At 31.1% G+C, this 27,172-nt stretch overlaps 2 protein-coding genes across 4 annotated transcripts; one reads left to right on the forward strand and one right to left on the reverse strand.

The window, feature by feature from the left end:
- Nucleotides 1-311: 311 nt before the first annotated feature.
- Nucleotides 312-3,474, forward strand: LOC133673999 (protein PEROXIN-4-like). Of its 3 annotated transcripts, none has more exons than XM_062094962.1 (6): nt 387-470; nt 673-730; nt 834-953; nt 1,036-1,164; nt 2,193-2,322; nt 3,163-3,474. In XM_062094962.1, the coding sequence occupies exons 2-6, from the start codon at nt 725-727 to the stop codon at nt 3,249-3,251; spliced, it is 474 nt and encodes a 157-aa protein (XP_061950946.1). In that variant the 5' UTR covers nt 387-470; nt 673-724; the 3' UTR covers nt 3,252-3,474. The 3 variants fall into 3 exon arrangements, with proteins under 3 accessions (XP_061950945.1, XP_061950946.1, XP_061950948.1); XM_062094964.1 differs by having other exon boundaries at nt 396-470; nt 664-730; XM_062094961.1 differs by lacking the exon at nt 673-730 and having other exon boundaries at nt 312-470; nt 790-953.
- Nucleotides 3,475-7,849: 4,375 nt separating this feature from the next.
- On the reverse strand, nt 7,850-13,893 carry LOC133674212 (protein tesmin/TSO1-like CXC 6). The gene is made up of 8 exons (XM_062095231.1): nt 13,369-13,893; nt 12,934-13,026; nt 12,193-12,370; nt 11,347-11,700; nt 10,632-10,735; nt 10,428-10,522; nt 9,274-9,693; nt 7,850-8,612 (listed from the first exon to the last, which is right to left on the reverse strand). Exons 1-8 carry the CDS (start codon nt 13,629-13,631, stop codon nt 8,137-8,139), a joined length of 1,983 nt encoding a protein of 660 aa, XP_061951215.1. The 5' UTR covers nt 13,632-13,893; the 3' UTR covers nt 7,850-8,136.
- Nucleotides 13,894-27,172: the final 13,279 nt, after the last annotated feature.

Below are 27,172 nucleotides of genomic sequence, written 5' to 3' on the forward strand. Positions count from 1 at the left end.
TAAAATAATATTTTTTTATTTTTTAAAAATTATTTTTAATATTAATATATGAATGATATGAAAAAAAATAATTAAAAAAATTAAACTTTTTTTAAAATATTTTTAAAATACAAAAAATAGCTCAGACACTAACGAGCCAGAAAGCCGACATGTTCGGTTTCTGATCTTAAATTATCCCAGGAGGAACCCTTTCCCTAGACTGTATACTCTCGCTCTCTCGTTCTCGCCGCCACGTATGCATCACATCATACAACGTTCCGCGATTAAAATATTATCATCAGACAATTCTCATCCATCGATGATCTCATCAACGGTGCAGATAGTCAGATACCCAAACGGTGGAAAAAGAAAGAACTTATAAACCACGATACACATAACAAAAACTCCTCAAAGCCTTTTCAACTAATTATCGAATCGAATCGAAGAAGCTCCTCCTCCTCCAACCTCTCTTCTCAATAACTTTCCTTTAGGTGAGATTCTAATTCTAATCCTTTCTTAATTACTTTCAATTATCGTATTATTTAGCTTGATCTAACCGGTACCGATCATCACTAACCTGTTTGGATCCCGAGAGAATCAGAATCAAGAAATCTGTAATATATATATATATATATATATATATATATATTAATGAGTTATTAACTGATTATTTATCTCTCTAAGTATGTCCAGTTGATTGACTCTTGAAAGAATTTTTCAAGTCAACAACCAGTGGTTTGTAAACATGCAGGTTAGCGGCGGCCTCTGTTGATAATAGTAATAATAATATATTTTTATTTATTCGTGTAGCGAGTAATTTTTAGGAATTAAAAGAAAAGAAAGGGGAAATGCAGGCATCAAGAGCGAGGTTATTTAAGGAATACAAAGAGGTTCAGAGAGAGAAAGTAGCTGATCCTGATATTCAATTAGCTTGTGATGATACTAACATTTTTAAATGGACTGCTCTAATCAAGGTAACATGTTTGTAAGTTTTTTTGTGTCATATATGAAAAAAGTCTGTTCTTTTATGGATGGATTGGTCTTGTGCGCGCGTAGGGACCGTCGGAGACTCCTTTTGAGGGTGGAGTTTTCCAGCTTGTGTTTTCTGTTCCGGAACAGTATCCTTTGCAGCCTCCGCAAGTGCGGTTCTTGACAAAAATATTTCACCCAAATGTGCATTTTAAGGTATGAGTTGTTTGGTACGGTATGATATGGCTGCTGCTTAATCAATGTTTTGCAGGCAGATGATGATCTTTTATCTTAAAGCAGTGTTTAATGATTTTTACTGCAATTTCTTTGTTTTTCACTGTCAGCAACTATGTATTTTTAACGTGAAATAACTTCAATCCCAAAACCAATTGTGATCGAATATGTAATGAGCTATATGTGTAACCTACATTTTATGTCTTTATTACCTTCAAAGTAAATTATAATCCATGTGTTATTATTATATGGTGTATTCATTTGGAGTTTATTTTGTTGCATTCAACCCCCTCTATATAATCATGATTCCAGCTCAACCTCTATCCATTTGGCCTCTTGTCTTTTATAGCTCGTTTATTTGGTTGATTTAAAACATTACATAAGATCCGTAAGAAATGACTTGACATGTACGATAATGTTGGCAATTAGTACTGTGATAAAGAGCTCATAAATAGTCTTTTGCTTACACCCGAGTTCTGTGAGCTGCTAATGGCTCTTGTTTTACGGTTTTTCTGACTAAACTTGATTTTTTTTAACCGTGTGAAGCAGAGTGTTAACTGCTTGTAGAATCGGGTGGAGATTTTAAATTAAGTTTTGATATGTACAACCTTGGAATTGAGAATATATTTTCCTGTTGCTGATGCCATGTTGGTACAATTATTTGGAACTAGTTATAAATCTGTTTTCTAAGGAAAGGACTGGCCTGGTTGTAGTATTTGTTGATATGCGCCTTTTTCCTCTATTGATCCCAGGGTTTCTATATCTGTTTAATTTAAAGTTTAAGGAGTTTGTATAAGGAAATTCCACTTTAAGAGCTTGTTTGAAAACAAGAAGGAAAGGCAAGGATCCATGGTGTTCTCAAGATTCTGTTGAATCTTAAATATAAATCAGAGAGTTCAAAATCTGTCTAAATGTTTTAGCATACTCGTGCTGTTTAAAGCTTTTGGAATGTAATACCCAAGATGGTTGGTTGAGTACTGACCATGGTCTATGATTAATTTCTCTTGCAGACAGGAGAAATATGCCTTGATATCTTGAAGAATGCTTGGAGCCCAGCTTGGACTCTGCAGTCTGTTTGTAGGGCTATAATTGCTTTGATGGCCCACCCAGAACCTGATAGTCCTCTAAACTGTGATTCAGGTAATTTAGTTTATGTACTTTGTGTTTGAACATTATATATTTACTTTGACTGATGACCAAAAACCAATAATCAATAGCAATGCCTTTATGCTGATACAATGATTTAACATTTAGTTTATGTACTTTTTCATTGTTACTATCTCAAAGGAAGCAGTAACTCATGATATTGGGGTAATTCCTAAAGAAGGTTCTTCAGGGATCGATGAGATCTCTGATAGTATCTACCTTTGGTATGGTAAAAATGTATAATTGGTAATAGAGGGTCCTTAAAAATCAGAAATCTCTCTCCTGTACTATCTACCTCTTTTCTTTGACACATCATGCTTATGCTAGTTAGCCATTCCCATTAAAGTTGTTTCTCCTTTGGTGGTTTGGAAGTGCCATGGCTGAGAATGCAATGATCGGAAAGGAACTGGTATTGTGAAGGCTTAGCTTGTTATTGGCTTTTTTCCCTTTTCTGGTTAATTTAGGTTTTTATGTGGAATCATGCTCCATCGATCACAAAATTCATTGCCATGAGTTAATCACCATCATTTAGGTTTTAATTAACCAAGGGCAATGATTATTTGTTTCACTATTCATGGCATAAATTCCATGCCAGAGTATTTTCTTCTTGCATATAGAACGTAGTCACTTGTATACTGGAATTGAATTGAGGCCATCGGGCATAATTCGGAAACATCAAAGGAGCTACTTTGACAGGATGAACTATAGGATTATGCATCAAATGGTGTCTCTCTTTTTGAGCTTTGACAAATCATTAACCAAGTTTTGCAGATTTGATGTGTGTGGATGGATAATGATTTAGTATCTTCCTAATGGACCGTAACACTTGTGCAGGCAACCTTCTACGTTCTGGTGATGTCAGAGGTTATCAATCCATGGCAAGAATGTATACAAGACTTGCAGCCTCCCCAAAGAAGGGGTGATTTTGTGGAATTTGATTTCTTCGTCATAAGAACGACGTCTTGTTATCATCGTAAGTTAGAACAAATGTCAATGACATTTGGAGCTGTTGAACTTGAAACTCCAACCATTTGCTGTGCTTGGAACTTGGTACCGCATATACATTGGACAAAAAGGATAAATTATTGTTGAGACCTAATGGACATTTGTCAATGATAGAAAAATCTGCCATTTTTCGGCATCTAATTCATCTGACAAGCAACGGAAAGGTTCCTGACATATTGAACTAGTAATTTTGGAAACGAACAAGTAGTGATACTGCTTGTGAACTCGCCAAACCCTGCTTGAGCCAGTTCTCGTACAACTTCATAAGAGCAATAAAATACTTAATAAAATTTTGAGCAAGAGTGTATTTAAAAAAAAAAAAATGAGAATTTGCTTTTGACTAGGTTGAGCAGGGCCATGGTGGTTACAGTTTTAGTTGGCATCTGAACTGATATTGAACTGATGGGTGAGTAATTTTTGAATAATTAGCTTTTCTAATTGTTAATGGGTAAGTTATAGATTTTATCAAATTCAAATTGAAAATTATCCAAATCTAACATATAAATATATTTGTAGAATATTTATACATAGTTTGAATCTAACATATATATATATATATATATATATATTATTGTATAATAATAAGCAGATAATGGATATTAATATGAATATCCAAAACTCAATATATAGTTTATGGATATTTAAATTTTTTACCCAATAAATAATAGATATGGTATGAAAATTAAGAAATTCGACTTGTGGGCAACGTTGTCAAAAACTATTTTTTGACACGACATGTAATATATAATATAAATTTGGATCGTAAACTTGAATCGTAAAATTATAAGTAAAATATTTTAACTAATTATATATTAACAATTAACAATATAACACAATTAAAATAAAAATGAAATAAACAATAGAAAAGTCCAAACACCTTTATTTTTTTCACATTGATTCTTCTATTTTTTGGACAAATTAACTCACTTTGTCATTGACAAGAAACGAGTCTCTTTAAATTTTGATAGGTCATTTAACATTAATTACTTCAAGAGTCAAGCATGCTAATTTACAACTTTTATTCTACATATTTGTTAGCTAAAATATAGAAAATTGTCGATTGATATGTTAATAGTTTACATAAGGAACTGTTATAAATGAAAATGAATATGTATTTTTATTTTACAGAAATGAAATACACAAATAAATTATATTGTTAAAAAAATTATAATAATTATAGTCAAAATCAAGCCCTTAATTATCAGATTGCACAATTTTTGCAAGATATAAATTTAGAACAATGAAATTGCTAAGATACAAATTACTAGATTGCACAATTTTATACTTTTTTCAAACTCATAAAATCGGTGCGAGTTTATTGATTTTATCGAGTTTGACCGATTTTACTGTTTTTTGAGTTTTTAGTCTGATTTTACACGTTAGATATATTAACACTTATAAAATCTAGATTTTACGAATTAACTCGTGATTTTGACAACATTACTTGTGGGTACTCATTACTATCCTTATTTGGAAGTTTATAACATGGGAATTGATGTTGTATTGATATGTTAATGCATAAGTCTTGTTATCTATTTAAGCGAGTATTTGTGCTTAAGTCATGTCTTCTTAAATGAGCTCAAACAAGTTATCGATTAACACAATTCTTGTTCTGGCATAATGACAACATCATATACTAAATAGGGATGAATAAAAAAAATCAAACAACTAAAAAACCAAGGAAACCAAAAAAAAATTAATCGAAAAACCAAACTGAGGAAAAACTAATTAAAAAACCCAAAAACTTTATGGCTTGGTTCAAGGTAAAGTCCAACATTTTGAAACTGTCTAAACCAAACTGAATCGGTTCAATTTGTAGCTTCAACTAAATCAAGGTATAAAAGGTTTATTTTTCATGAAACCTTAATTTTCTAATTTCCTTTCATCTCATGGTTGCTCTCATTTCTTTCTCTCTCAACAATTTGCTCTCTTCTATCCCATAACCTCCTCCCCAATCTTTATCTTTTGTCTCTGGTCTATGGTCTCTTAATAATAGTGTACTCTCTTTATTCTCTGTAAGTTGCTTCCTCATCTTTATTTATAGTTACAAGATTCAATGTTTAAAATTGCTTTATGAGATGGTATGTGTGGATTTTGATGGGTGGGTTACTAATAGTGGCAAAGCCAGAGTTTTTTAATTGAGGGAGCAAATTACTAACAAATATTATATTATATAGATATGTGTTAGAAATCAATTCAAAACATATATAGTAATTCATATTAAGTAAAATTAATTTAAAAATACTTTAAAATAAAAAAAACTTACATTATAATTGTTTTCTTCGAGTTTTCATACTTTAAAACCACTTCATAATAACTTCATTATCAATCTTATCGAAGATATATTTCTTAATGTATATAACCAAACTGTCATTCATCCATGTATCTCCCATCCGTTTTTTCTTCGTGGGACCCACTTGTAACTGTGGTGTGCCACAGGTTTCCAAGAGGAGCAGCTTCTTGTAAGGAATAAAACGTATTAACAGTGGAGCATGCTCCACTGATCATGGATTTTATTCCGAATAGTGAAGCATGGTTCCACTGTTCTGGTTGGACCGGTTCAAAGCTATTGAACCGGGTCCGACGCAACAAAATAAAAAAATATATTTTTAATTGTGTTTTATTAAAAAAAACTAGTGTTAAACATTATTTAATGACACTACATAAATTAGACGAAGATTACTTGATGATGTAGAATTTGCAAAATTTGATCGCAATCCTAATTTTATTTCTAATTATATTTTACCTGATATTGTTGCGCTCTTAAAAAATTTATGAAAAATATAGTTCTTGTCGGATGTATTTCATACGTGATGAAATTATAGATAGTTTAATGGAACAAAAAAAATATTTTATATAAAGTATTATTTATTTCATGATATAATAGCAATAGTTAAATGTATAATATTTAAATTAAAAACCATCAATATTAATATATATTTTTAAAAATTATTTTATAACCTCAATTTCAAAAGCATTCTTAACCAAACACATTAAATTACTTTTTGGTCAATCTCAATTTTAATCATAGTTTTAATCAAACATATATTTTTTCAAATCAATCTGAATTAAAATTACTTTCTATAAAACAATTTTTTCAAACCACAACAGCAGCCGCAAGACCAATCACATTATATGTGATATGTAGAAAAACAACACATTTTCTTTCTTTCCTCCCTTTCATTCTCAAAAACAACACCGGCAAACCGATGTGATCTCTTACTTGTCAATAACCTCAACACAATAATAAAATACTTCTTCCATGCATCAAACCCATTTCAAAAACTAAATAAATTACCCAATGTACTGCAAGATTAACAATATAGAAACAAAATTATATAGCAATTCATGCAAGATTTACCTCAATAGTCAAATAAAGATTCTCCTCTTTGATTAAGCTCTAGGAATTTTCAATCTCTACTTTCAGACAAGACTTCATTGCCTATCAACAAAACAGCTCATCAACAAACTCTAAACGTTTTTCTTTGTCCTCGTACCAATGATCATTTCAAAAAAAAAATGCTAAAAAGGAGAGACAGACCCCAATCTAACCTCACTGAAAGTTGGTCGTGGATTCTCTTTTGAAACAAGGGATCCTTCATTGGCTTTGCAGGTTCCACAAGCAATGGAACTGAAAACCAAACCTTATTTCAAGAAAATTAAGCATATTAAAACCAATAAAAAACATCATGGACAAACCCCTTCCAAACAAACCATCATTCGTACACCCACAATGGGCGAAGCTTCTTATCTTACAACAACAGTGAGATATGTAGGGTTTGGTTTAGATTAGTAACCTTCAGTAGTACTTCTACCACGCAGGACCCGAAGGAATTCGAACCTCAGCTTCTCAGCATCAACAACAAAAACAGCTTCTTCTTCTTCTTCTTCCTCTTCTTTCCATTTTGACCTCACTCTTCGCTTTTCTTACAATTTGTGTCTGTGTCTGGTATTTGTGGTTAGTTTCTTGTTTTGGCGGGCATGTTCTTAAACAAGGGAGTTGAGTCTACACACGGGTGGAGTTTCGGGTTTTGCACGTGCGACATGCAGGTTTCACGTAGAAAGAGATGTGATGTTCGAAAGTCAAAACTGCGCCATACATACTAGTTAGCATTTGAATGGTCAGAACTCAGAATAGACTTGAAGGAGTTGATGTCCACATGAAAAAGCTCTGCTCTACTTTGTTCCTTTAGGCTCCAAGACCCAGTTAAGATGTCATGGTTTCATATGGATTCAATGTTGAGGCTTAGAGGTCTTTCCAGGAACATTGGCCTACAGAATAATAATAATTAACAGATTTATTTGTTTAAGCATGGGGTTAGGTTTAGATAATTTCACGAGCACTATTGTTTAACGAGTCAATTGGGCTCCTCGATGACTTTGTTTTCAAGGAGCATACTTGTTTTTTGGGTCGTCCAAATTAAGGGCTTACAAAACGATCACCCTTCGGCTGATCTCTTCCAATGAATGCCAGGAGGGGGGGGACATCAACTTCTACTAGAAAAGACATGAAAGCTGAAAAAATGCAATGCAGTATTAGATCGAAGAATGAGTTTACAAATTGATGTGAAGTAATGTGCACAGCCAAATTGCCATGAGAGACAGAAATACTTTACCATTTACAAGTATCACTACATATACCAGGTGATGGCATAAAACAAGGAGAAATACGTATCTTCTAATCTGTACTAAAAAATGTTTCAAATGCTAGGTGAGCTTCTAACTAACTCAATCAAAAACAGTGGGATATCATTCCTACATTGCAAAGAGAATTGGTGATGCTTCCAAGGTACTTTTCCCTCCTTAACTGCAACTCTTTCCTGCTGGGTTTCTCTCTCGATTTTCAACAGGGGATGCAGCTTTTACTGGAAGATCAGTATTAGAAGCAGAAGGTGCTAGAACAGGAGATTTCACGATGCCATTATCATATCCACTGTGATTTCCTATATCATTTCTGGCTGTTTTGGTGCCTCTCTCTACAGATTCTTGTTGAACAAGGGATGCAGCCTTTATAGGAAGAGCAGTGGAAGCAAGATTTGCGATAACAGGAGACTGCGTCGTGCCATTACTATGATGAGCCTTAAGGTTACCCATTTGAGTTCCAGCTTTTATGGTGCTTCTTTCTGTGAGTTCTTTTTGAATTGGTGATGCTGCTTTATTTGGAGGATCGCCATTCAAAACAAGAGTAGCTGCGCCTCTGTTATGATATCCATTTCTGTGATTTACCGTTTCAATTCCAGTTTTTACGGTGTCTCTCACAGCAGGTTCTTTTTGGTTTCCTGTTTCACATTTGGTCAAAGAAGAAAACATTATTTCAGAAAGTTAAAGAGGAAGGATCATTTCTCATAGATCACTTGTGAATTTCAGTGCCTGACAAGAGCTCAATAGCAACCAAAAAAGATCAAATCTCTTCACCATGCTTGGTGAAAGTGACAATCAGCTCTGTGTCTCTCTCACATACACAGAGGGAGAATTGCTTGAGAGCTACAATTGAGTAATGTGGGGCGGTTTGGTATCATTTGCAGTTTTAATTTCTTGTTTTTCAAAAATATATAAAACTTGCTTGTTTGGTTCTTAAAGAAAATAAAAACTGACAACCTATTTTTGGAACTTTGAAAACAAGAAAAAGTGGTTCAAGAGTTTCCAAAAGTAGTTTTCATCTTTAATTGCCTTTTCTTTCATCATTGCACCAGCAGTCTGCAATAATAGGCCTCATCAACACCGTCATCCAATGACCAAAGGTAGGACATCAAACCATCTTGAATATCATAAATATTAACTAACTGCTTGAACAGCAAGCATAAATTGGAGAATGCCTCTTTCATGAAAGAGTCAAATTAACCAGTCTTTTGGGAAAGATATAATTATGTGAGAATCTTAGCAGATTTAATGCAGCAGCTGAACACGTTATGCATGGTTTTTTCAGTAGGCAGGAAATACCTGATTGGCATACTTTTATGCTACCATAAGTGCTCACTCTATTAAGAATTTCGAGGAAACTGGTCAAGATGATCTTTTCCTGCTCTGCGTGGAGCTGTGAGCACTCATATCCATCATCTGGTTTCTGGGTTTTGCTTTGACAATGCCGTGCCACTCCAATTGGGGACCCCATTTCCATAAACATCATCTCCTCTTCATGGCACATCAAATCAATATCAGGGGAGGATGGCCTGGCATTCTCAACATCACCTGAATCAATGCTTCCATCTTTTTCTGCTTTGTTCCCATTTAGACAGTCATCAGGCATGTGTTCTATGGCATTCCATCCTTTTAGACTACTTTCCTTCTCTTGAGTGGGAGAAGCAGAATAAGTTTCAATATTCTCTCTCTCGGACTGTGTATCCATTTTTCCTACTTTTCCTGGAAATGATCAGTTAATGATTGAGAGTGAATCAAATATCTTATGTCACAAAGAAACAGATAACCATCTGACATCTCCCAGATGCTCACACCAACCAATTTTCTAGCAAACTTATCTGGTAACATTTTTCTATGAGAAATAAATAAAAACGTGAAGAAAAATATATTTTCAATAACTAACCAATAGAATTCCAAGGGCAAAAGTGTTTGAGGAAATAAATACTAAATATCAAGCTCAAGACCTTAATAAATGGCTAAAATATCAGATGTTATAGCATGTGATGACTGATGCTGTACTATTCAAATTGTTGCATGGGGTGGGGGCATTGTTCCCTCTCCACAGGTAAATCTTCTCTCTTTAGTCCCAAATAGCTCTACAACCCTGTCCCTCCAACTACTACCTCTTCATCACTTAATGATAGAAACTGAATTTCCATCAATCTAATAAAAGAAATATACTTCAGCGTGGATCTCATCAAGTAACTGGACTTGGAAACAAAATTATATGAAATAGTTATTTCATGATAATTGAAGATAATAGTTTTTTTTTTTTCCTTGGCAGCACAGTTGATATGTTTCCAGATATCTTTAAACAACAACATAATCAGGCAACATATTATTCTAAAGTTTTCTGTGTACAGATTGACACAAAAAAAACTAGAAACTCCTGGAAACATAGCTATAAATAAAATGCAGAGAAACAGGCACATTTTTTTCTTTAGGCAAAGGAAAACCTGCAAGTGCCTCTGTTGTTTTTCCTGAAATCGTGACCAAGAGGGTGCATATCTCCTTCACAAACTGTGGTTTGAGTACACCTGCCAATGGGGACCTTCACTCATGTGGATGTGAGCTAATCAGTTCTCGGTTCTTGAATTGATAGAAAAAAAGGAGAAAATTTTCATTAACATTGTGCAGGAGAATTACAGAAAAAGTGTTACCTGTATGTGGGTTTTGTTGATCCCAATACTGCCCCATTAGCAGTGCGAGAAACAGGGACAGATAATGGAGATGAAAAGGCAGCAGAATTCCTCAGTGTATTTCCCTAGTGGAAAATAAAATAAAAAATAAATAAAGGAAAAGGATGAAAGATGAAAGAACATCAAGTTACTATTTTGAACTGGGAAGAAATGAGATTAAAAATAAATAAATTCTATATTTATCAATGTTAAAGATGAGCTAAAATGTGTAAGCTTTTTCCTTCTCAAAGAACATTCAGACTGTTAGTATAGCTATTCTTGAAATCCAAAAGTACTAAACAAGTATTTTGAAGCAATAAATTACAGGAACAAAAAACATGGCAGCCAATATTTGAAGGGCAAAGAGTTTATTTTCATTGAAGCAACACCCCTAATATAGGAGTACGGCTATCAATGGTGGATTGATTATGAAGTAATCCAAAAAAGCAATTCTATACATACAAAATTTTCATACAAAACAGCCTGGCAATTACTCTTTTCATTCTTAACCAAACATTTAATATTTGTGGGGCCTGCATTTATCAGTTAGCACATCAGTTTGTAAGAAAATTTAGTTCATATGTTTGTATACATATCATTTTCCCATTCGTATTATGTTTCAACAGTTAAACATAAAGAGTGAAACATTATAAGAATGAAGTAGATCTCTCATATCTATGAACATTATGAAAGTAACCTGTGAGAATTTCGCAGTACTGTGAGCAGACTGATCCTTGGTTGCTATGCCAAACAGTTCCTCACTTTTCCTTTTCTTGGATGCCAAAGTGGTCCCATAGCCAGATGATCCGATGGCCCCACTAATTGCTGCATTCGTTGCCTGTTGTGCATAAGCTGTGGCATGAGGACTGCCATGAAAGAGAGCCCTTCTATCATCACTACCTTCGAAATTCTTGCATTCCAAGCATTTACAATTCTCAGAGCAGAAGATATTTCCTTGGAAGCACTCACAATACTTCTTGAGGCACCCTGATCTCTTGCAATTACATCCTTTATTGTGTTTTCCCAACATTTGAACTTCCTGTGCATCTTCCTGGATTTTTTAAAAAAAAATTTGGAAAGTTTTAGATGGATTGCAAGCCGTAATGAGAATAGAAACCATAACTGACAAATAAAAATTCAATTTTTAAACAAAAATAAGAAGTTCATTTTGATCTAAGAACCAATACATGAATCTCTTCTAGTTCAATCTTTAGCCTATAGCAGTCACAGAAAACATTTCTTTGCCAATGAACCTTACTTCATGGAAAAGTAAGGGTGAAAATAGAAACAATGCAGATTGTACAAAGGGAGCAGGCTTTGATAAGAATGATCTATGCGCTTATGCCAAATAAAATTCAAATGGAATGGACGGTGCTCAAACTCAAAACGAATTACTCATGCCCAGCCATTGGATTCAAATAAATGATGCCTGTAGTACGCATATAGAATTATTTCGTAAAGTTTAAAACAATCAAATCAGAAAATATCATCAGATGTCAAACATTATCATTCAAAATGCGAAGCAGACAAACTACATACATACCGTGGTATCCCGAGATCCATGCGGACTGCTAGCAATCTTTGGTCTAAAAGCATTTGGATTACGCTGAAGGGTTGTTTCAACTGCCTCTTTCCTCTCTTTTTCATTTTCAACATTATTACGACAATTTAAACAGTTGCAACCATTACAATGAATTCCAGCAGCAAAGCACTCGCAATACCTAAAAGGTCCAGGAAGTTGCTTGTTAATCATGAAAAGGAAGATTTTGGGAAAAAAATAATGATCCATTACAAAATTAAAATTGCACATCTAATTACTTAAAAATTCAATGCAAAACCCAACAAATTGTACTTCTGCTAAATCATACAGTAAGGGAAACAGAACTCACAACTCAACAATTTCATTCAATCAACTTCACCAATTCCTAGATACACATGGAAAAAAAACAATCACATGAAATCAACACTATACTCACCTAAATCATGACGAGATATTCCACAACTTAAAAGAACAAGAGATGGGATTAGTTAACAGAGGTCAAAGAAAATTCCAGTTCCCACCCTCAGGACTTCTTGAACAGAAAGAAAAATGATCAGTAATGAAAAAAATTGAGGTAATCATAACTCTCATGCTAATGATATCCCCAAAAAATAAAATCATAATGGCATTTCAATGCAATCTATGGAAGGATAACATGCCATCTCCCCCACAGAGCATTTTAAAATTCACATTAAACCACAAATAAACAATCTTTCATACTAAAGAAAGCCCACTAGCACTTACAATTTCAAGCACATCGAATTTTTACAATTACATTGCTTTGGTTTCTTAGGAGTGCCATCATTCGCCAGCCGTGATCCAGGGGAGTCTTGCTTGCTGAAAGAGGAATTTCACACAAATTATTTGCCAAGTTAGCAATTTTAACAACAATAATTTTTTTTTAAAAAAAAACACAGTCCATCTTGAATCTAATTATATTCAATGTACAGAGTCCTATTATAATATATTCAATCCACAAATGACACTATACTTTTTAATTTATCAAAAATTTAGAAAAAAAATGATTTCTTATATATATAAAAAAATTATAATTTTAAAAAATGTCCCAATTTAATGCTAAATATTATAAATAATTACACTAAAACCAAAACAAACAAAAGAAAAAAGAAAAAAAACGAAAGCATAGAGCTGTTTCAATTTTTATTTTTCAAAACTCACCCCCGCGGCATTGCCGAAATCTTATGCACCGGGTGCGGTATCCGCTGCGCCACCGCCTCATGCTGCGACACTGGCCGTGCCTGATATGGAGGGGGAAGCATTTCCGGCCTCGGAGGAGTTTGTGTCTGCAAATTCACCTGCACTTGCTGTGTCTGGGATGGGACATTCGCCGGCGCAGTTCTACAAATCGGCGCCGTGAAATCCAATTTCTGTGGCGCCAATTTCTTTGGCGTGTATTCCGTCACCGTTTCACTCTGTTCCATCAAAAATCAGAACAACAAAATCCCTCCTTCCGCAAACAAAAAAAAAGTAAAAGTAAAAAAATCTGCACAGCAACTATCTCTAACTCTCTCTTCGTTTCTTATTTTTTATATATATATATAAGGAAATTTAAAAGAAAAAACCCAAAAGAAGTAGAGTTTTTAGCTCTCAATTAAACTCAGTAATTACTGTTTATGAAAAGTTAATCAGGGAGCTTAAGGGTTTTTTCTGTGGTTTCTTCCTCGGTTTCTCCCTCTCTCTCTCTCTCTCTCTCTCGCCCCCTAGCGAGATTTTGAATTTCTTTTTGAGATTAAATGGAGGGTGAGATTAGTGAGAGAGTAATCGAACGGATAAACTTGAAAGTATTAAATCAACGGTTGAGATTGAGTTAAGGTGTACGGGTAGTTACTGGTCGTTGGATGAGGGTTAATGAGCAGGGGTGGTTTGGGTATTTAAATTGGGAAGTGATAGGAGTGGAATTTGGCGGTAAGGAGTCCGAAAGGGATGCGGTTTTGTTTCTTTGGACACGTGTACGGTGAGTATGTGTTTGACTTGTTATCTTTTGTAGGGCTTTTTCTCTAATCGACGAGTGATATTCAAAACTTGTGGGGGATGAGTGAAGAAATTTTTGAGTTAAACGCTGTCGTTTAATGGGACATGGAAATGGCAAATTGTAATTTTGGAGTGGATGGGTCGGTGGAGGCAATTGTGTTGAATGAGTGGGTAGGGCCCCCGAGTTGAATATTGTTATTGTTAAAAAGTATTTAAAACTAAAGTAGTTAATTGTGTCTGATTTTTCAAAAGTATCTAAACTTATTTTTAAAAGTATTTTTTTAATTAAAAATTTAATTAATTTTATTTTAGATATTTTAAAAAAATTTATATTAAAATTATTGAAATTATTGAAAAACATCAAAAAAATATATCAGTTTAATATTTGTCAAGTGAAAAATATTTTAAAAAATATTTTAAAAAGCAGAAACTACAGATACTAAATTAAATTAAAATAAATATTATTACTATTACTACTACTTCTTGATTTGTTTCATTTTAAATGTTAATTAAAAAAATTAAAAATTAATTGTTCAGTTATGATTAGGACGTCTAATATCCTATAAAAAAAGAATTTTAATTTTAATTTGGGTTTATCTAGATTATAAATTAAATTGAAAAGGAAGAAGAAGATAATTTGTTAGGGAAAGGTAGTTACAAGTAAATATAAGGAATAGTTATTTAGCTTGTATTGAAAAGAGATTTTATTAGTTTGGATTGAAAATCTAACAATATGAGAATATTATTTTCATTTTTTACTTTCATTCCTTCTAATTTACATGGATTGATTTTTATTTATTTGTTTTTGCAATTTTTATTTATTTAAATTTTAATAAATTAAATCTCATTGTTCATTCTCTTTCCTTGTCAATCAAATAATCTATAGATGGTACTTATTTACCTTTTAATTTTCTTTTTTTTTTCTCTATCTCAACTGTCATTTTCCATATATATTCCTCTTATCGAACACCACTTTTTAACTTCTTTATAAAAGATATTTGCTTTGTTTGGAGCTGTAATTGAACTGATTTTTTAATTAAATTTTATTTATTTTTGCATGCTTGGAATTAGTTTTTAGTATTTTTGAATTATTTTTATGTACTAATGTTAAAAATAAATTTTTTAAAAAATAAAAAATATTATTTTAATATATTTTTAAACAAAACTTACTTTAAACAACAACCGAAATCACACTTTACCCCCTTCCATTTCCCTCACAATGCACTAAAATTGTGGAGGAAGATAATCCTTTTATTATTATTATTATTATCATTATTATCATTATTATCATCATCATCATCATCGTCATTAGTTATAGGAAATAAATTCTTTCATTAGTTATAGAAAAAAAAGATTAATAAATTGTTAACTAGTATATTTCAAGTTATTTTATCAATTATATAATTATAAATTACTCATGTACTTCAAAATATATTTTTTTTAAGAAAAACCTTTATCTTGTTCAACAATATTGATCAAACGAAGTAGTTTCACGGTGAATGCTTGAGGTTTGTTTTTTTTTTTTTTTTTGTATATTGAGTTGGAATTGATTTTAAAAATGTGTTTGTTTTTGCGGTGATTTTATGGATCCTATGAATTCATTAATTTATACTCCTCTTTAATATGATAATTAATTATGTTATAAGATTTCATTTAAATAAAGATTTTAATTATTGATTTTGAAAAACTTAAATTGGTTTCAATGTCTTCTATTTATATTTTTAAGAATAATTTAAAATTGCATTCAAAATAGTATTTATAATTAATTTAATTTTTTTATTTAAAATTATTTTTTTTTATTTTTGAATCATTATATTGATATTAAAAATAATTTTTTAAAAATAAAAAAAATATTTTAATATATTTTTAAATAAAAAATATTTTTAAAATAACCATTATCGTATTATTAAACACCAACTTTAGACATGGATAAGTGATTTAACATCTTCTTTAATCAAAATCTCAACCACAGACAAGTTTCACAGTTCGTTACCCAGAAAAGAAAAGGACAAGTTCTACCAAGCTAGCTATTGGTTGCATTACCAAGGTTTATTTAGGAAAAAAATATTCATTTTACATGACATTATTTTTCATATTAATCAATTCACAACATCTCAAGAAGGCTTCCACATGCTTGTTAATTTTTTATTATTAAAAGACTATAGTTTTAATTTAGTATAAAATAAAATATATATAATCAAACATAACCATATAATATTCCGACATGTTACACGCAAGCATAATAAGGCAACGTTTGGGAAGGCGGCTGCGGCTGTGGCAGCGTTCCCAAAACATTTGAAAATTTTTTTTTACTAAAATTTAATATGGTTTGTAACCATATAATATTCCGACATGTTACACGCAAGCATAATAAGGCAACGTTTGGGAACGCGGCTGCGGCTGTGGCAGCGTTCCCAAAACATTTGAAAATTTTTTTTTACTAAAATTTAATATGGTTTGTACGTTTTGGATCGTTTTGATGTGCTGATATCAAAAATGATTTTTAAAAAATAAAAAAACATCATTGGCATATATTTTAGTACGAAAAATTATTTGAAAAGCATCCACAATCATATTACCAAACACGCTCTAAATCAGAAACATGTGAATGACAACTGATGTTAAATACTATATCTTAAAAATAAAGCAGGAGCAGTTCATAGTAAAAGGCTTTTTTATACGCTTACAGAATTTCCAAAGCACCATGTTTTAACTCGTTGACATCAGATGAGGATAAGCTATTTTTTTTAGTCAATTTCATGCTGATTTTTTTTTTCTTAAGAAATTATTAAATTATTTTTTTCTCTACCAATAAAATAAATAAATAATTAATGTCACACAACCAACTCCAAATATGCCTCCATTATTTTGTGGCTGTCACTAGCTAGCTCATCGAGCATCACCACGTCCAACTAACCCTTAATTTCCACCTCCCGTGTATTAAAATCCTCCGCCTCCGGTTGGTGATCGCTTCATCTCCTCCTCTCCCATCTCCGCCACCTCCACTAAAATACTTATCCAAAATCCAATAATTAAATTGATTCAAAACCACTTTGTAATATTCTCAACAGCAAATTAATCCAAGGAGATTGCAGAGAGCAGTAGTGGCAGTACTGTATCTTAAATCCAGACTCCATCGACACTTTTTGCAGTGCATGCAAGCATTACTCCTCCTCAATTCATGAACAAATATAGCTGCTTCTGGTTTGGTTCATGGCTGTTGCCTTGTGCACAATCTCTCTCTCTCTCTCTCTCTCTCTCTCTCTCTCTCTCTCTCTCTCTTTATATATATATATATATATATATATATATATATATATATTTAAAGAAACAAATCTGATCTGGTTATCTATGTATTTTTTTTTCTTTAATTTCCCAGCACGCATCCCATTTGTTTATGTCAATTTTTCTCGAACCTTTCACTGCGATAAACAACACATGGCAGCATGTATGTTATGATGTACTGTGATAAATATACACTATTAGAGTTAATTTCTAGATTAAAGAAGCCATACAAGACCTGTGGATCTAACAAGGGAGAATTTGGAAAGGAAACTCATGCATAAAGGGAGAAAAATTTTACAATTTTCTCACTATGATATTGTTAATTGGAGACGAAGCTGACGAATGATGCTGTGTTTTCGACTGATGGGAAAAAAGCAAATGTGATGGAGCTTGGAGTACTGGAATATTATTCTTGCAGTGAAAAACCAAAATCATTTCTACAGATTGTGGGAAGTACAAAATCACCAGTAATACATATGCGCAGAACCAGAAAAGAAAAGAAAAAACCCCTTAAAAGTTTAGATCATATATAAAAAGTGATCTCTCCTCTTAAATTCATAGATATATAAATATAGACACGCACAGAGAGTATCCTTCTATGTGATTTCTGATCAATCGACGAATCAGTAATAAAAGAATCATGTTCATATATATATAAACAATCATGTTTGACAAAGATTTGTGAAATGAAATTCTGGGGTAGATCACTAACACTACTTGTAAAATATAGATGATGATCAGTATCTGAGAACAGATCGATGCTGTGTGAGCTTGCTAATGATCAAGATTTGATGAAATGAAGCAAACTTAACACGAACAAGGATACTTGCGGGGTTCTAGACCGACGAAGGACATTGATATATATGATAACATTATATACGTAAACAAGATCATGAAGGGAAAATTATAATTAGGTTCTACAAATTAATTATTAATATTGTGATAGACACATCATGTATATATAATTAGCTAGATGGAGTCCTAAAATGGGAAGTTGGTTTGGCTTTACGAAGAAGACTTGTTCAATCCATCGAATTTCACGCTTTCAAATCCTATAAGATGATATATTTATGATTTAATCCATGATCATAAAGAAAGGTATTTTAAATTTAATTTCAATATTCTTGACGTGAGGACCCTAACAAAAATGGGTGTATAGAAAAACATATAGTTATATGTTTTTAAAACTAATACATGGAATTTGATAATTAATTGAATTTCAAGAAAAATTAAAACTTATTTAAGGTGGGTGACTCATTTCAGGTTAAAATATTACTCTTTCTTTTATTTATTTATCATTTAGATTAGATTAATTTGTCTACAATCTTTATAGTTGAGGTTGGGTTTCATAAAAAAAAAAAAAAAAAAACTTTTGGGTGTGAGTGAATGAGAAAATTTTTATATTAATAAATGTTAGAAAATCAATATAAAATTATATTTCTAATTAAACTTATAAATTTAGCTTAAGATAATAATAAATCTATATAAATTCTAAATTTAAAAAGCTTTCATGGGAAATGTGAAAGAGTAATATGAGATCATATTTAGATTTTTAAACTGAAATAATTTTATTTTTTAAACGATACAAATTAATTGCTAATTATGAGTTTAAACTATTATTCCTTTTTATTTAAATATTAACAACATAGGCTTCAACATATATATATATATATATATATATATATATATATATAAAAGGAAGAATAAAACTAAGCTTTTTTTAAAAAAACTTAGGACTACATGGAACGATAATAATTGAAATGATACAGAAGCAGGGCTGGTACAGATCTGTGTCCTGAAATTTATTTATTTATTTTTTCGGGTGGCTATGACCCATATAAAAAAGTGCTGAAACAGTAGAGGTCACAGCTCAAATGTTTCTGCATGCAGGCTATATATGAGCTTTTCTTTTATAATGCAAGACACACTGCCGATCCGTGCAATGTGCTCGCTGGGTCATGAAATTGGTGGGGTTGTGTGTCCGTCCAGTGATGCTCTGTGACTGATGCAAGTACTTCTCCCCTTCATCAACTCTCTTTATTAATTTCCTCTTTCTCGGCCTTTTCTTGATGAGAAAAACAGGAAATTAACGTCTTTCTTAAATATTTAAACCACCCTTGGGTTGATGATCAGCGTATCATGTATCGGGAATTACCCTTTAATTTGTTTTCTCAGCAGCTGCTTGCTACTGCTACGGTTTAATTTCAATGATACTGTGAAGATGGAGTTTTCTTGCGTTGAACAAATAACGGCGTGGTTTTGATTTTGGTTTTTTCAGTGTTCTTGTATTTCTTGGTTATAAGTCAGTTGCTTCTCTGTTTTCTGCAGAATCTTTGTATATCTATTTTATTTTCTATTAGGAAAATACACCGTAATTCAAATACCAATCCTCATGTACAAACAACATTTTATACTAACAAAATGAATTTTCGACTGATTAGTGGTAAAATATGGATTTTATAATGAGAAATAATTAGTTTTCAAAAAAAAAACCACGTATTTGTATAAGAATTTCTTACTTAATTATGAACAGTACTACTCATTTCATTAAACTTGTAATAAATAGTAAATAAGTTTGTATGAAAATTTTATAAGATTTATATGTTATCACAAGTTTTCTCATCTCCTCAAGCCTGAATCATCAATTCCTCGCCAAAGTGATTCTACTCTATACTAAAATATATGGGTTGCATTCCATCTATTTTACTATTTACACGAACAGTAAAATAAATATTTTTTTTTCTTTTCATTTCTTTTCATTTCTCTTTCTATATTCATTTTTTTCCTTTCAATTTTTTTCTCTACTCTTTTTAACAGTCGTCTGAGTTACTTTAAAACTTGTTAAGTAAACTCAATTATATTAAATCTATTTCTGCACGGTTTGATTTTAAACTCAAGTTAAGTAAGAAGTTGGATCACAATAATTTTTTGTTTTGTCAATTTTATCATCAAATAGATTTTTTACTAATCAATCAGGTTATTTTTGGATAAATTAACTTAACCAGGTCACATCATGAAAACTCTTATTCTGTTTCATTTTTAATTAGGGCTAGGCAAAGAATTGAGTCAAAAAACATTTCCTGACAATTTCATCTTTTTTTTTCCTTAATTTTTTTCTTGAATTTTTTTATTGGTTGACCGGGTTACCTTTGAATCGGACATGTTGACTGGGTCATATTAAGACAACTCACATAAAATTTATATTTAAACTCGAGCTAGAAAATGAGTTGAGTGTGAAGGTTTGTAGATTGACATATTGGGTTGGCTTTAATAATAATACAAAATAGTTCTTTACAGCTTGAATATTTTTTGTCATGTTAATTTTTTTTCATTCGACCCATAGTGTAGCGTATTCCTATAAACTAATTGCATAAAAATTAAAGGGTGTGAGAAGAATATTGTACCCCCACACCTACAAATACTATGAATTACAATAGTATTTTATTTTCTATTAGGAAAATACACGTATAAGGTAATTCAAATACCAATCCTCATGTACAAAAATGATTTACAAACAACATTTTATACTAACAAAATGAATTTTCGACTGATTAGTGGTAAAATACGGATTTCATAATGAGAAATAATTAGTTTTTTTTAAAAAAAAACCACGTATTTGAATAAGAATTTCTTGCTTAATTATGAACAGTACTACTCATTTCATTAAACTTGCAATAAATAGTATATGAGTTTATATTAAAATTTTATAAGATTTATATGTTATGACGAGTTTTCTCATCTCCTCAAGCTTGAATCATCAATACCTCACCAAAGTGATTCTACTCTATACTAAAATATATGGGTTGTATTCCATCTATTTTACTATTTACATGAACAATAAAATAAATATTTTTTTTTCTCCTTTTCATTTCATTTCATTTCTCTTTCTATATTCATTTTTTTTCCTTTCAATTTTTTTCTCAAATCTTTTTAACAGTCGTTTGAGTTGCTTTAGAACTTGTCAAGTCAGCTTGATCATATTAAGCCTACTTTTCATGGTTTGATTTTAAACTCGGATTAGGTAAGGAGTCGGATCAAAATGATTTTTTGTTTTGTCAATTTTATCATCAAACAGTTATTTACTAATCAACTAGGTTACCTTTGGATAGGTAACCAGGTCACATCGTGAAAACTCTTACACTGTTTAATTTTAAATTAGGGTTAGGCAAAGAGTTGAGTAAAAAAACATTTCTTGACAATTTCATCCTTTTTTTCCTTGATTTTTTCCTTGATTGACCAAATTGTTTTTGAATCGGCCATGTTGACTGGGTCATAATAAGACAACTCATATAAAATTTATATTTAAACTCGAGCTAGAAAATGAGTTGAGTGTGGAGGTTTGAAGATTGGCATGTTGAGTTGGCTTTAATAATAATACAAAATAGTTCTTTACAACTTGAATATTTTTTGTCAAGTTAATTTTTTTTTATTCGACCCATAGTGTAGCGTATGCCTATAAACTAGTTGCATAAAAAACTAATGGGTGTGAGAAGAACATTGTACCCCCACACCTACAAATACTGTGAATTACAATAATAATTCATGATGTTTAATTTGTATTTTTTTTTAATGTTCTGGTCTTGTTTTTTTCTTTAATTATTGAATTTTTATTATTTTTAATTTAGTCTTTACATTATGTGTTTATTAGGATTTATAGCTAATAACTTATTTTAATTTAACTTTTATATGGTTATTGTGGTATTAAAAAACTATCCTAACATTGGGTTGGTGTTCGATTTTGCAATATATTGTTCACGGGTTTGGTGAGGTATTGTTTTTCTTTTTTATTAATAGAATTTCATTTTATAATCATCTATTTTTTTATTATATAGTAAAAAAATCAGTTTTAGAAAAAAAAATTATATTATTAAACTTTATAAAGTTCATGGATCTATTCACATGTTTGACAAGTTAAACTTTTTTTTTTCAAATTCATTTTTTTCTGATTTTATCCTTTGATATTGGATTGATTGAGAATTAAGAATCATAATTGGTTTCATTTCACTTTTTATGAGATTATTATAATTTCAAAAAAAAAATCATCATGGTATTAAGTTGATGCATGATTTTGTGATCATTTAATTTTGTTATCATATATTTAAATAAAAAAATATTTTTTTAAAAAACAAGCTATTAATTCAAGTGGAGTTCATTACCCAGTTTACGGATTTGACATGCTGATCCAGTTTATCTGATCATAGGTTTAGCGGGTTTACCCGCGGAACCCGATAGTTTTTTTTCCTGGTCCTTTAATTTTTGTAATTGATTTTTTTGCATCTTTCAATACTGAATTGGTTGAGATATAGACTTCACAATTTATTTTTGTTTGTTTTCTATAGGGTTATCGTAATTTCAAATAAAAGTTTATTTTAGGTTTGATGCTTAATTTTACGAACATCTATTTTTTATATCATATAATTCAATAAAAGTAGTTTTTTTTAAAAAAACAAAGTTATTAAACTCAATGGAGTCCTTGACCCGATTCACAGGGTGACAAGGTGGATCCAATTTCATGTCGTCTCAATATTTTTAAAAAACTATTATCTTGAATTTTTTTAAAAGTCAAGTCATGTTTTTATCAATCATTGAAGTTATTTTTAAATATGTGAAATTGATCAATTCATGGTCAGGTCAGCTCTAATATAATTTAATTAAAGATTAAAACTAAATAAAAAATTAAGTCCAAAGATTTTAAACTTGACTTCTAAGTGAAGTTTAATAATATCATCAAAAAAATTTCATGTCTTTGATAATTTTTTTTATATTAAAAAAATATTCCAAGACGCGGTATGATATACTAGCAATACAATGATGGTTTTAGAAGCGACCATAAAATTAGTGATGAGAAACTAAAGACCCGTATCCAGAAGGAATAATTATTCACAAACGTATTTAAGCAGTATTAATGCCTTACTTGCACTCAATGAGTATATAGTAGTTACATACATACATACATACATACATACATATTACCGGTAAGCGGACACGACTTCCAAGTGTTCCGTAAAAGTTAGTTAAGGATTTTATTTTTATTTTATTTATGGTTTAAGCACCTTTTCTTTTATTAATTAAACTATATTCTTTTTGTATTTTGGGTACAAAACTAATTTTATTACCTCTTCATCTTTTCCCCTTAATTTAATCATTTGACTTTTTTAAATAATCCATCAGTTATTTTTAAATTGATCAAATCAACTAAATCATATTGAGAAAACTCTCACATAATATACAAAATTGAATTAAAAGTTTTTTTTTAATTTTAATTTCATTATTTATTTTCTCAATTTTATGATTGTACTTTTTTATCAATGGCTTGAGATGTTTTTGAACCGACTAAGTCAACTAGATTATATTGAAACAACTCCTACATGGTTTAATTTTAAACCCGGGTAAAGAATGAGATCAGGAGGTTTCAAAGTTAACAAACTAAACTAAATTCAATAAAAATACCAATTAGTTCTGTACGGTCTAAATATTTTTTTTATTATGTTAAATTTTTTTTATCTAACCCATAACATATATAGTGCAAGCCACTATACTACTATTAAATAAGTTATTCATTCTTGAATTAATTTCTTCTTCTCTTCTTGTTTCTTTTTTAAAAAGTAAGAATATGCTAACAATATATCCTACTCACAAATATCTCTACCTGAATTGATTGGTTCAGGAAAAATAATTGATTACCATGTATGCAATAACAAGGTAAACGAAAAGAAAAGAAAGGTTCATGCATGGGCATGTATTACTAGCTAGGCCATACGGGATAAATCGATAAAAATGTGTAATTAATAACTAAAACTTGGAGAATTTACTTAATTAATTGGGCTCATCGCATTAAATACATGAAATTAAGGCTTAGATTAAGAGCTTATAATTCTTCTAGTGATCAAATGTCAAAGAAATAGAGAGAAAAGTTGACGCTACACACACACACACACACACACAAACGCTGACACCATAAAGAGAAAAGAAAAGTTAGTAAAGCTATTCACGAATTCATGGTTAGGAGTCTCTTCCGGACCCATGTTCTCTGGGTATCATTTCGAACTTTATTTCTTTACATTCAAAGGTAGTTTCCTGTTGCTAGCTAGAGCTTTCCATCACCTCACATCAACAGCAACAAGAAAAAAAAAGAAAGTTTGTCCTTTGTTTTTCATGTTTCTGGGCAGAACAAAGCACGGCTTAATATATATACTTGTAGTTTTAATAAATAAATCGAAAAAGAAAGTTATAAATAGCAGTATTTTTTTTAATTAAGATTTTAAAAGAAAGATTTTAAAAGAAAGATTTTAATGAGACTTGTGTAAGATTATAATACATTAATTAACTATATACTTTTAAAATTAAAATTATGATTAGAATAAAATACAGATCACGAGAGTCACGGATAGGTTTTCAGCGTTTCAAACAGCGTGCGTCGTTGATCTTTATTGAACAAGGGCCAAAGCTGGAGTTGTTCATGTGCATTTTAACCCCATGCGTCTGCCAAGCTTTCATGCACCAATAATACACCTCACTGTGTGTGTGTGTGTATATATAAAATTTTAAAATTAATTATACATCTTAATTGATTTCATATCTAAAATGTAGAAATTAAACCCTTTCATTTTTATGAGTTAAATAAATAAATTCGTTTTTTCCCTCTTGGATCTCTCTCTATGTATATATATTGGGTGGCAAGTGGAAATGTATAGATAAGAGCAATAATATTTGAGAGAATTAAGGAGGAGGAGGAGGAGACAGGAACCTTATGTCATGGAAGCGCTTCTCATCATAGCAATTGTTGTAGTAAGTGGAAGTATCTGTTGGATCCTACAGATATATTCATGATGATGGCAGATGATATGTAGAGGGCCCTCTTCTTAAGAAGGGTGAGGCATCCCTTTTTTACCCAAAAGACCCTCCTCCTCCTCCTCCTCCTCCTCCTCTTGCGTTTCTTAAGATTTGTGTCCAATTTCAACACACATCTCAATGGGTGCACTGACCTGGATGCAGTGCTAGCTACTGTTCTCCGTACCGACGAGAAACATGGACAAACTGTATGAAACAACAGGGTAAATTAATTACCTTCACTCCTTTATCTCGATCCCCCCTCTGGAAATGATCTCCTGTATGAAACAACAGAGAATAGTGTAAATTAAGATAATTATGTGTTGAATTTCTTCTTTAATTTTATTATTTTTATTTATTTGATAAAAAATACTCAAGTATATACTAGATAATAACATAAAGTAAGAGTTTAAATTAAGAATGAATGCGTTATTGAAACCCCATGATCGATGATATGTCTCTTGCTGAGGTGAAAACAAAGCCTTCTGCTGTGCCCTTGAAAGAGCCACCTCTCAGGCGATGAGAAGCTTGTGGTCATTTTTCCTAGAAAGTGACACGAAACTATCATAGCAATTAATACATGTATGTGCTGATCATAATTACATGAACTGCTTCAAGTTAGCTAGCTAGTGAGTTCTCTTCCAGACGAATGCCACGCATGTTTTTTCGATTAACCATACAATCTCACTCTGTTAATTAATTTATCATGATAAACAATGAACACGATGTTAATACGTAGTTAATCATTACTTGGTGTAATTAATGATTACTATAGCTTTTATATATATATATATATATATAGATATATTCTTTCTTTCATTCATAAAGGAATTTTAACAAAAACAACTATGATCCCGGATAATCTATCAGTACTATGTTTAGCCTATGCAGTTTATAATATTTTGAAATAATATTTTGGTTATTATGCAGGGAATACATAGTAGAAAGATCTTAACTGATTTAAAAATTATATTTTTATATTTAACTAGTTATTTCACTAAATTTTTATTTTGTGTAATGTGATTGCATAACACAATTATATCTTATTTAATCCGATTAGCTTCTTTCAATAAAAAAAAACCCACCATATAGAATTAGATTGAATTCCATATGTAATTTTAATACAATTAATAATTAACTTGTTATAATTTTTATATCTGAAATAAAATACTAAACCGCAAAATTAAACTTTGTTATACTATTTAAAATACATGTGAAGATGAATTAACAAATTAAATTATTTTATCCTTAATTCATAAATCAAATACGACGGAAATTGTAAGATATGTTTCACTATATAGTATGGTACTTGGGGTGGAAAAATGTGCGAAACGATAATGTAAAAGCAGTCACATTTTTGGTGATGGGAAACCATTGTCAGGTGATATCATCCATGACTGTTTGAAAATTCTTGAAGAGGAAAGCCTTGCCATTCCTTGGCAAAAAGGTGATGTTCTATTGATAGATAATTGGGCTGTTTTCTCATGCCCGAAGATCATTCGATTCACCTCGTTGAATCCTAGCTTCACCTTGCAACTAGTACGATGCCTGTTATTTGACCTGTTAATTTACTGTAAAAGAAAAGTACTAGCTAAGTAATTAGTAAATAATATTGCCTTCATTCTCATATATATTTTGCTGCACAATTAATGATATTGTTGAGATTCAGATGCATAATTCTTCAAATAATAAATGTTATTTTTTAGTTTGGAAAGTCTTTTTACCAACTGAACAAGGTGTGTCCAGTTGAAGAAGAAGAGACGAAAAGAGAGCGTGGGGGAAAGAAGAGACGCGAGTTAGGGTTCCTAGAAGGAAATAGAGATGCTATATTTTTGAAAAATAATTTTTAATGCCAATTAGAGTTGAATTTCTTTAG

This window comes from Populus nigra, chromosome 15 (genome assembly GCF_951802175.1).
Source record: "Populus nigra chromosome 15, ddPopNigr1.1, whole genome shotgun sequence".
NCBI lineage: Eukaryota > Viridiplantae > Streptophyta > Magnoliopsida > Malpighiales > Salicaceae > Populus > Populus nigra.